Below are 11290 nucleotides of genomic sequence, written 5' to 3'. Positions count from 1 at the left end.
ATAGCTTAAAGAGTAGACACGCATGTCCTTAGGTTGGCAAACATTAAATATATCGGTATGATTGGCGCATTGGCATATTGTTATTTTTATTAGTCTGATTAGTGGTGGAAATCAAAACCCTAATCTTTTTAGTTTTAGTTTATTTTTTATTTTAAATTCAATTGTGACAATTGAATTTTATTTGTTTAATTAAATTGAAAATTACTTCTAAACGTAATTTACCAATTCTTGTGGGAATGATCTCGTATTTGCCTGCTATACTATCGTTTGATCTTGTGCACTTGCGAGTAAAACGTACCAAGTATTTGCCTATTAATTTAGGTGAGTATTTGGCACAACAGTAGTCATCTTCCAGCCAATTCTAGCCAGCAAAGAGTTGTTAAAAAAACTCCATAGACCAGATCCTCAATCGCCCCCCAATGCCTTGGGCTGACAAATGCTCTCCCGAGAGAGAAAGGAGAGATTATGCCTTTTATCTTGAAGGAAACCCCACTAAAACTTCCTCAAACTTGCATTAATATCCGAGCAAAGAGACTTGGGCAAGACAAAAAGAGACATAATATAGGTAGGGAAATCATTAGCCACTACTTTTACTAGAGTTGTTCTGACAACCAGTAATCCTTGCAAAAATCCTATCCTTCAGCTCTGTTTTGTATCTTTCTTCCGTCTATGCATAAAGAGTTGGATGCCAAGATTTATAGTTGTGGCCGGAATCTGAGCTAAATCCAGGATGTTATTAACAATAGCCTTAGAAGCTGGTTTGCAGTTCTTACTGAAATGTACTGCAGATTTGGCAATGTTAATGCGTTGACTAGACCAAGAGGAGTAAGTGGAGAGGTAGTTGAGTATCACATTAGCTTCACTAGCATTGGCACGAGAAAAAATCATCACATCATCAGCAAATAAAAGGTGTGAGATGGGAGCCCTCGAACTAGCCATCTTTATACCATGAAGAAGAGCCAAATTTTATTCCCTCAAAGTCAATGTAGAAAGGATCTCAGATCCTAAAAAAATTTACCAAAAGGGGCCCCATCAAAAAGAATAGAGAATGAAGAGGTTGTGATGCATTGCCTTATCCATTGAATCCAATTGGGATGGAAACCAAGCAATGTAAGAATCTCCCGGAGAAGTTCTCATACCATATAGTCAAAAGCTTTCTCCATGTCAAACTTCAAAGCCATGAACCCTCCATTACCCTTCTTATGTTTCATGGATTATATTGTATTATTCATCAACATGATTTTATGTCTTAAAACTACATGATTTTTTCTCGGGATTATGCCTTGAACTGCCTCCTAAATGTATTGTATTCCATACTAGCATAATTACTCTGATAATTGTTATCGAGCATAATTTGTGTAAAACCTCATGCTAAGCCAAGCCTTAATGATATTTTGATGACACTCCCTCTAAAAATGTCATCAAAATATTTCTATGTTATGATGTTTTGGACAAATTATGGCTTAGCATGAGGTTTTAGACAAATATGGCTTAGCATGAGGTTTAACTAGCATAATTACAAGTAACGAAATTTATCAAGCATAATTGTTCGTCTTTCTACGTTACTTGTGACTAAATCGGGCTCACTGTATGGGTTAGGTTTTGTTAGTGATTTATTTATTAAGTTGTGGACTTATATATTTACTTTTCTACTTGTAAAACATTGTTGTTTTATAAACTAGCAGGTAATAGTTCCCTGAGAGTGAAGGCTCGATGATTTGGAGTCGTTGTGCGGAGTCTTATAGAGAGAGAATTATGTGTTTTCTTACTATTGAATTTCTGAAAGTATAGTATTTCAAATGTTAATGTATTCTGGAGGCTTTGGTTTGTATTGCTGATAAAAGAAAAAAGGATACCAAGGTAAATAGCTTTTTAGCTCAGATCAGTAGTACATTTCCACTGCATTTATTCTGATATTTATTAATACAAGTGGCAATTCAAGTTAATTAATTTGTGGGTGCTACGAGTGATACTCCGAGGTAATTTTTAGCCAATTAATTTCGAGGGTGCTATACTTACCACCATATTAATCCTAATGTAAAACAAACTCAAAAATCCTAACCAAAATTGATTGAAACGGAAAGAGACTCATATTACAATTGACAGACGACTTCTACTACAAACAACTTTGTACTTCTCTAATCTACGCAAAGAGAATATAGGCAGAAAGATGAACTTCTAATCCTAAGCACCATAGGAATAATGTAACACTACATCTCAAAGAAAAAGGCTTTTCCTTTTGGTTTGAAGAAAGAGTTTGAAAAGGATTCTCAAAGTTCTCTTTTATACATCTCAAAGAAAAGGCTTTTCCTTTTGGTTTGAAGAAAGAGTTTGAAAGGATTCTCAAATTGCTCATCTACATAGTTTGGGCAATGAAGAAAGAAAAATAAAATGATGATGCAGCATGCAATGACTACGTACGTAGTAGGGTGTGAAGATGAGCAAAAGACAAAACACAATAATCTTGGGGAAGTTACCAGTCCTTAATAATTATATATGTAGGACCTTTAAATACATTTTGTTTTGTTCTTTTGTTTTTTCTTTGTGAATCTTTAAATACATTTTGATTTTTTCATCTTCTAAAAGGTTGAAATTATCAATAATGTACCGAATGGAGATGAGGCCACGTACCTGGCCAATTAGTTGAGACAAGTCATAGATATGCATGGAAAATTTTGAGTATTGAAGTCATAGGATACATGGATACATTAATTTTGGGAATGGTTCAGAGACTTTGAGAGAGATTAAAGTCAATTTTAGGTGAATACGTGACTTTACTCTCAACTTATAAATAAATAACGTTAAATGGTAATTGGTAAACTCATACATTGAATCAAGTCGTTGATGTTGTGGAGGGCAACATCAAACAAATATTTCCTAAAGATTTAGGAGACTCTTGCCTTTCCTACAGATTTAGGTAAACGGGGGATAAGCGAGCGACATAGACAAACACGTCAACACGCGTCACATCGGACATGGAAATATACGACCATGTGTTTTGTTTTGTTTTATATGGAAAGGGAAAGATTTGTTGGTTGAATTAGAGGCTCCGTTTGGCATTGGCCTAAAACTGTTTTAGTGTTATAGAACTGTAGTAAAAATTGATTGCTATGAAAAAAAAAAAAAAAAAAAAAAGTAAAAATATTTGGTGTAAAAAAAATTATTTTGTAGTAATTTTTTTTGTTTGAATAATAGTAAAAAGTGAGTGATGTAATGTTAAAAAATAAAAATATTAAAAGTTAATTTTTTTTTGATAAATAATACATACCTCTTACTAAACGGAGCCAGGGGTTATGGTAAAAACAATTTAGAAGGGTTTTTTTTGTTGGGTTTTTGATTGTGGTGTGCCATCAAGGTAAAAGTAATTTATTTTGGTTATGGTAAAAACAATTTAGAAGGGTTTTTTTCTTTCTTTTTTTTTTGGCTTTTTGATTGTGGTGTGCCATCAAGGTAAAAGTAATTTATTTTGAGTATTTTTTTTTAAAAAAAATTGTTTGTTAATGCTTTTACTCTTTTGGTAAAAAAAAAAAAAAAAATTGTTTAAGAAAGGGTAGCCGGTCAAAATCTTATGGTCATTTACAGAAATACCTCATCTCACATCCGGTAATGATAAACACAACACTAGCGTGCTTGAACAGTCATGCACGCACCAAAAAAAAAAAAAAAAAAAAATTTGCTGGGCGTGCATGACTGTTCATGCACTCCAGCGTTGTGTGAATCATTACTCTCTGACATCTATATTCTATACCCTCCTTTACTTTTGAAAAAATTGAAAAAAAAAAAACAAAAAACAAAAACAAAAACAAAAACAAAAGAACTTCTTTAAAAGTTTCCCCAGAGTCAAAACAGCTACCATTAGCATTTATCAATGCTAACATGATGTTGGTAAGTAGTTTGAGAAAATAAATTTTGAGATTATGCTTTCATAATCATTTGTTGGTTTTCTTGTACCTAAAACATGATTTACACTTTTAACAAACCTTAAAACAACTTGGATATTGGCAATCCAATTTTGGCTACTCACTTTATGCTTAAAAATTCAAACCTTTCTTTTCACTGGTCCAGTAGGCCGCCTACACCTGATCATGGGCCAGTAGTCCTTCTGGTCCAATAGTGCTTCCTTCTCATTTGTTAAGTCTGGGCTTACATTTCAAGCCCAACTAATGAATGTTCAAGTTCGAGCCCTCCACTATTGACGACTGTGCTACACTTCGTTTTGTGACAAAAAGAAGAAAGCTACAAGTCGTTTTTATGATTCCCAAAAACCCTAGCAAACCAGAGGAAGTACTTGGGGGAGTTGGGACCATATAAAACCTTCTTTTTCTTCCTCTTCTGCTGCGAGTCTTCGACCTGTGAGAAAGAACAACAATGGTAATATTCTCTTTACCCAAATAGGTTGATCTCTGTTTGGTTCTCAGGAATAGAAAAAATGTCTTTTATTAATTTTGAGAATTCTTTCTTTTTTTTTTCCATTTTCTCCCAGCTTTCTCGAGAACCAAACAGGGACTGTAATAATTATAATCACTGTTCTCTACAATCCATAACATGCAACGCTCTTGAAATCTTGTTTACCAGGGCATCGATTTGGTCGCCGGCGGTAAAGTCAAAAATAGCAAGCGGACTGCCCCTAAATCCGATGATATCTACCTCAAGCTCCTTGTCAAGGTCTCCATAATCTCTCTTTGCGTATATATTATATATATGTATATGTGGATTTCGCAATTTGTTGAATGATTCTTGTGGTGTACGATCAGCTATACCGGTTTCTGGTACGGAGAACCGGAAGTAACTTCAGCGCGGTGATTCTGAAGCGGCTTTTCATGAGCAAGATCAACAAGCCGCCATTGTCGATCTCGAGGTTGATCAAGTTCTCGCAAGGAAAGGTTTGTTTTCGTTTTTTATTTTTTATTTTTTATTTTTTATTTTTTTTTTTTTTTTTGGATTAATCTATCGATAATATTGTGGATTTTTGGATTGACAATAGGAGGGAAAGATCGCGGTGATCGTCGGGACGGTGACGGACGACGTTAGGGTTCAGGAGGTGCCGGCATTGAAGGTAGCGGCGCTGAGGTTCACGGAGACGGCGAGGGCGAGGATTGAGAAGGCAGGAGGAGAGTGTTTGACCTTTGACCAGCTGGCTCTCAGGGCGCCTCTTGGTCAGAACACGGTATAATACTTAGAACCCATTTGTTATTTGCTTATGTAAATGTGATTTATCTGCCTCATTTTTTGAATGTATGTGTGTTTATGTATGTTACCACCCAACTGTTCAGCTTTTGGATTGATTTGAAAGTAAGAATCTAGTGGCCAGGATGAAGTTGTAGATTTTTTGTGGTCTTAATAGCTGCATTGGATGAGTAAAGAAGCTTATTTTAATGTATATAATCGGTATATTAGTTTTTGAAGTTTTATCACAAGGCCTCAAAGGAGATATCAAGAATCTAGTGTCCAAGATGAAGATTGTGGATTTTTGTGGTCTTAATAGCTGCATTGGATGAGTAAAGAAGCTTATTTTAATGTATATAATCGCCTAATCGGTATATTAGTTTTCGAAGTTTTATCATAAGGCCTCAAAGGAGATATCAAGAATTGAAATGCTAGGATTACTAACTCTTTTATTAATAAATGAGCACTACACATGATGTTGAGCTTATTCATTGGTATTCGTAGCATTTTTCTTTATTTATTGTTTTGATTATCTCCAATGAATAAGCTTCACACCATGTTAGTACCCATATGTAAGTAAAATATTTAGTATTCCAAACATTTCTCTATCAAGAATGGGTCAAAGATTTTTTTTTTGGTTCGTGTAGGGACTTGTTTCCCCTTTCATTTTGTAATTGGGATTTTTTGTTAGCAAATGTTCAACTTTTTGAAAATTAAGAAGGAAAAAATTGAAAGTTGTAGAACTAGGAGACTTACTTTCTGTCGGGTCTCGGGCTGAATGAAAGATAGATGTTTAATAATGGTCTGTGTGGGAACCCATTGACTATTTTCCTTTCCCTTAATCCTTCTTTGCTCGTCTATTGGGAATCCACCAAGTTAAATCGTTACTCTATTAAGATATGAGAAATGCTACACGTGAGTATACTCCAAAGTGCATTGATCCCTGACTGTAACAGGAAAATTACCATTGGACTATTGTCGTGTTAGGAAGAGTACACTTGAGAGTGTGGGAGTGAAAATGTCATTTCTCTTTAGGGATATTCTCTTTTGCATTCTACAAGCCATCTCCTCACCATCTCCTCTCTTAACCTCTTTTTTTTAAAAAAAAAAAATCAAAATCAAAATGTTAAATTGAAGAGATGGTGGGGAGATGGTTTGTAGAATGCATTGTAGCATTCCTCTTCTCTTTAAGATATTCTTGCTGGTTTGCTACATGTCTTATCATGGTATGTGGATTGTTTTTAAGCAATGGCTAGATTTAGTCTTAACGTGCTTGTTTATTATTACTCATGTAGATTCCATCAAATAAAGTTTTACTGGTGCTTATTGCAGGTTCTTCTTAGAGGTCCTAAGAATGCTCGTGAAGCAGTAAAACATTTTGGTAAAGCTCCTGGTGTGCCACACAGCCACACTAAACCTTACGTGCGGTCTAAGGGAAGAAAATTTGAGAAAGCTAGGGGAAGAAGAAACAGCAGGGGGTTTAGAGTTTAAGTTGCTCGATATCCCTTCTCCATTTAGAGAACAATTCATATCATTTTTGTCTCATCTTATGCCCTTTTGTTTTGATTTTTGGTTGGCTCAAACACATTTTCTCATTTATTAAATTTGTCTTCTTTTAATTTATTTTGGATGCTTTCAAATGCATAGAATTGAGGTGAATTGACGGTTACGGCTATAAAACGATGTTTATATGGTAATATGATAATACCCTACTACATATGACATTATTTCTAAACTTTTTTATATATAAATAGGGATAAATGCAAAATTGGTTCATGTGATTGGCCTAAATTATAAATTACTCCATGTGGTATAAAAAATAATTTATAAGTCCCTTTAGTTAGCCTAAATTACAAATCATTCTATGTAATATAAAAAATAATTGATAAGTCCTTAGGATAGGTCAAAATAACAGTTTACTCCCTAAAATCAATTTTCGTTAAATAACTTAACAAAATCTGTTACTTTGTCATGTTTTACTATTACAGTAAATTAACCTAATCTGTTTTATCCTTGAAATTTTACTTGATGCGTAACCCTAACTCATTTTTATCTTACTCGCCACAATTTGGGAGAATTTTGCGAGAATTTGCCGATCACATTTTTTAAAGTTGCTGAAGAAGATGAAGATGAGGGAGCGATAATTATGCATGGGGTAAAATTTTGGGGAGATAAAAGATTTTCTTAATTTACTGTTGCAATGAAGTAAACTGTAAACTGTTATTTTGGCATACCATGAGGACTTACAATAAATGGTAAAATCCACATACCCCCCTCAAATTGGAATAAGATCCTCTCCAGTCCAAAATGGACAGGAGAATATCCATTTAATGGCCAAGATCTCTCTAAAGAGATCCTAGGACCATAAATGGGACATCTGTCCCATTAATATAAATAATAATAAAATATTATTTATATTTTAAAAATAATAAAAATAAAATAATAATAATAATAATAATAATAAAAGTAAGGTGTGGCCGGCCACACCAATTGGGGCCTTGGGGTGGCTTTGGAGCCACCAACCGCCGTAGCCACCCCCATTGCCCTTGGCGGTGGATCGGCCACCCTCAAGTGCAAAATATTTTTTATTTTTTTTTATTTGGCCCTTGGGGATGGTTCGGCCACCCCAAAGGGCCATGGGGTGGCTTCGGCCCAACTGCGGTGGCCGGCCACTCCTTGCTATTTTATTATCATTATTTTTTTATTATTTTTTTATTTTAATTTTTAATTATTTTTCAAATATAAATAATACCTAAGGCCATATATGGGACATCGATCAGTGTATAAATAATAATAAATTATTGGCCTTATTAAATGGACCGATATTTATCAACATAGGATCTCTTTAGAGAGATCTTGGCCATTAGCTGGTATTCTGCAATCCAAAATGGACTAGAGATGATACTATTACTCAAACTAAGGCCGATTGACAATATTCCACGGCTAAAAGCATTTATTGATGTATTTTTTTTGAAGATGAAAAAAAAGATAAAAATCTTTCTTTAAAGTTGCTTAATAGGACAAAAAATACTATATAAATTAAAAATATATATATATATACAAAATATATATTTTTTTTTTAAGCGGAGAAATGTTTGGATTTTTTTTGAAATGGATTTTTATTTAAAAAAAAAACGATTTCTTTTAATTATGTTTTTTAAAAACAGAAAAGAATTTTATTTTTAATAAGCGAAACATTTTTTAAAAAAAGAATTAAAACAAAATATATATAAAGCGAAATTTTAAATTTTATAAAAACATAGAAATTTTTTTAAAAGGAATTTTTTTTGCACAATTTCTATTTTCTTTTTTTAGTTTTAAGGCTTTTTTTTTTTTAGAGTTTTAATTATTTTTTATTTTATTTTACTAAGTTAGTTTAGTCGATGGGGGGGTTTTCATTAACGATGTTTTAGTGGTTTGAGGAGGCAAGTGTCATGGTGAAAGTTTGGAAGGGGCCATTTATCAATTGGGGGTAATTTGAGGGTGGGGATATGTAGACTTTTCCTAATTCTTTTAACACCACATGGAGTAATTTGTAATTTAGGTCAACTACAAAGCTTTATGAATTATTTTTTATACCACGTGGAGTAATTTGTAATTTAGGCCTACCACAATGACCAATTTTACATTTTTTTCCATATAAATATAATATATATAAAGGCCGTTAGTGGTTTTTTCAAAACCTAAACCTAAATCCTAACCGCCTTCAAAAGCGGTTAGCGGTTAACGGTTAGTGCGGTTAGTGGGCAGTTATAACCACCTACCTTTTCACCCCTAATGTTTATGACTATGCTAAAATCATGGGAATTGAAATGTTACATGGTAATAGGCAGAAGCATCTGAAGACAAAACAACTTTAGTTGCCTTATTATGGGACTGTTTGATCCAGCTCATTGCGTATTATAGGTGCCGATAATGTGCTCAAAGGGAGTTTTTCCATGGAGAAATGATAAAACTCATTCTCTTAACCATCTTTTAACCATCTTTGTATAGTGAATGAGTGAATCTATCATTCAATTTTTGTGGTATCCACATAAATCTACAAATCTAATGGTGGATCTATTAGATTTGCAAAAAGAGATAATTAAGAAAATGATGTGTGGATGAATGCTTTGTTGGATTTCCTAGCAAGGTGACTGGGGCAATGAACAATCAACTTCTCATGGAGCCTTCAGCTGATTAGTTTAGCGTTGCTTTGGCCCAAATGGTATCATTGAAAGCACCCGACCCTGATGGCTTTCCAACATGTTTTTATCTTGATAATTCTCTGTGGGTCCCGAAGTATGTAAAGCTTCTTTTGAGTTCTTTAATTCTTGTGCTTTGGAGGAATGTGTGAATTTCACCCATATTGCTATTGTCCCAAAGAAGCCCATACCTACCAAGGTGACTGATTTTAGACCTAGAAGCTTATGTAATGTGGATTATAAAATCATATCCAAGGTTCTTGCTAACCGGCCGAAGAATATTTTGCCCATTATAATTCCCCAAAATAAAGTGCCTTTATCTCCGGAAGCTTGATTTCTGATAATGTTTTAGCGGCGTATGAAACGTTACATTCCATGCACACTTGAATGTGGGTAAAGGTGGGTTATATGGTCCTCAAACTCGACATTAGTAAGACTTATGACCCAGTGGAGTGGGTGTTTGTGGAGGAGGTAATGCGGAGGATGGGTTTTGCTAAAAGATGGGTGCGGCTTATCATGAAATGTTTGATTATAGTTTCTTATTTTGTTCTTGTTAATGGGTGTCTGGTGGGATGCTTTTGCCCAGCAAGAGGTATTAGGCAAGGGGATCCTCTGTCCCCTTACCTGTTTATTCTGTGTGCTAAGGTTCTTGGGTTCCAACTCCATCAGGCGGAATGAAATGGATTATCTTGGGGAGGTCGCAACCTCTCAAAGAGGACCCCGTTTGAACCATTTATTTTTTGTAGACAACAGTCTCCTTTTCTGCAAGGCTATCTCACATGATTGGAAGTGCCTTGCCTTTATATTGGAATGTTATGAAAATGTTTCAAGGCAAAGGTTAAACAGAGACAAGACGGTAGTCTTTTTTAGTAGAAATACTAGTGCCGATGCTCAGGCTCTTATTCTAAATCTGACGGGTGTTCCATCCTCGCAACAGTATGATCACTATTTGGGGCTGCCGGCTTTGGTTGGTAAATCCCATGTTAGGGAATTTCAACATATTACTGATAGGGCAAGGAAAAGAATTTTAGATTGGAAGGTGAAATTTCCTTCACAAGCTGGGAAAGATATTAAAGCTGTTCTTCAAGCAATTCCTACTTACATCATGAGTATTTTATTGCTCCCAAAGAAGCTATGTAATGATCTCATTGGTCTTATGCAACAGTTTTGGTGGGGCCACAAGAACGATGAGAAGAAAATACATTAGATGAGATAGGAAAAGCTGGGTTGTTCAAAGACTTAGGGAGAATTGGGATTTAGGGATATTCATTGCTTCAACAAAACTCTTCTAGCTAAACAAGACATCACATTCTACATCACCCAAATCTCTCTCTCGGGTACGCTTCTCATCTTCTATGGTGTTTTGGATTTTAGATATTTGTTTCACATTCAATTTATTTGAAATTTCTTACTGATATTTGGATTCCAGATATTTGTATACGCAGTCCCTACATCTGCAAGACCGAGTCCAACGTCGTTGTCTTTGTCAACAAGGATTCGATTCCTACTCTTTCTTTTATATTATGATCATAATCTGTCTTAGAGTGCGTTTAAGATTGCGATTTTGCAAGAATAATTTGTGTTTTTACAAGATATCGCAAAATGTAAATCGTTTGGCATTGAGATTTAAAAAACACTTAATCTAAAATAGGAAAAAAAATCTGCAATTTCTATAAGCAAGTTAAGGGGTGCTTATTTGAAAAACCCAAATTTAAACCAAAATCACAATTTCGCATAACAAATATTTGATTAAAAAAAAAAAACTTTTTAATATATTTTACCAAATGCCTTTTCGATTTTAAAAAGTAAAGGTTTTAAAAACACAATTTTTAAAAACGCACTTTTTGAAATCACAATCCCAAACGGACCCTTACTGAATTGCAAATGAAAGATGGGTACCATCTACAAAAAAGAGGAGGAAAAAAAAAAGGCTAAAGGAA

General features: G+C 34.3%; 2 protein-coding genes across 2 annotated transcripts; both read left to right on the top strand.

The window, feature by feature from the left end:
• The first annotated feature begins 4287 nt into the window (after positions 1 to 4287).
• LOC132182520 (large ribosomal subunit protein eL18x-like) lies at positions 4288 to 6789 on the top strand. Its single transcript, XM_059595787.1, has 5 exons — positions 4288 to 4371; positions 4576 to 4665; positions 4755 to 4883; positions 4985 to 5167; positions 6499 to 6789. The coding sequence occupies exons 1-5, from the start codon at positions 4369 to 4371 to the stop codon at positions 6655 to 6657; spliced, it is 564 nt and encodes a 187-aa protein (XP_059451770.1). The 5' UTR covers positions 4288 to 4368; the 3' UTR covers positions 6658 to 6789.
• A 3117-nt stretch (positions 6790 to 9906) lies between these two features.
• Positions 9907 to 10557, top strand: LOC132181823 (uncharacterized). Its single transcript, XM_059595054.1, has one exon. It carries the CDS (start codon positions 9907 to 9909, stop codon positions 10555 to 10557), a length of 651 nt encoding a protein of 216 aa, XP_059451037.1.
• Positions 10558 to 11290: the final 733 nt, after the last annotated feature.

Source organism: Corylus avellana, chromosome ca5 (genome assembly GCF_901000735.1).
Source record: "Corylus avellana chromosome ca5, CavTom2PMs-1.0".
Classification (NCBI taxonomy): Eukaryota; Viridiplantae; Streptophyta; class Magnoliopsida; order Fagales; family Betulaceae; genus Corylus; species Corylus avellana.
Note: the sequence above shows the minus strand (reverse complement) of the source record. Positions and strands in the feature narration are given on the sequence as shown.

Excerpts from the sequence above, each read along its gene's own strand:
- LOC132182520 (XM_059595787.1), top strand. Across the intron at positions 4,666-4,754 it reads ACCTCAAGCTCCTTGTCAAG|CTATACCGGTTTCTGGTACG; the intron begins GTCTCCATAATC and ends GTGTACGATCAG. Across the intron at positions 4,884-4,984 it reads TCAAGTTCTCGCAAGGAAAG|GAGGGAAAGATCGCGGTGAT; the intron begins GTTTGTTTTCGT and ends GATTGACAATAG.
- LOC132181823 (XM_059595054.1), top strand. The coding sequence starts at position 9,907 with ATGGGTGTCTGGTGGGATGCTTTTGCCCAGCAAGAGGTATTAGGCAAG.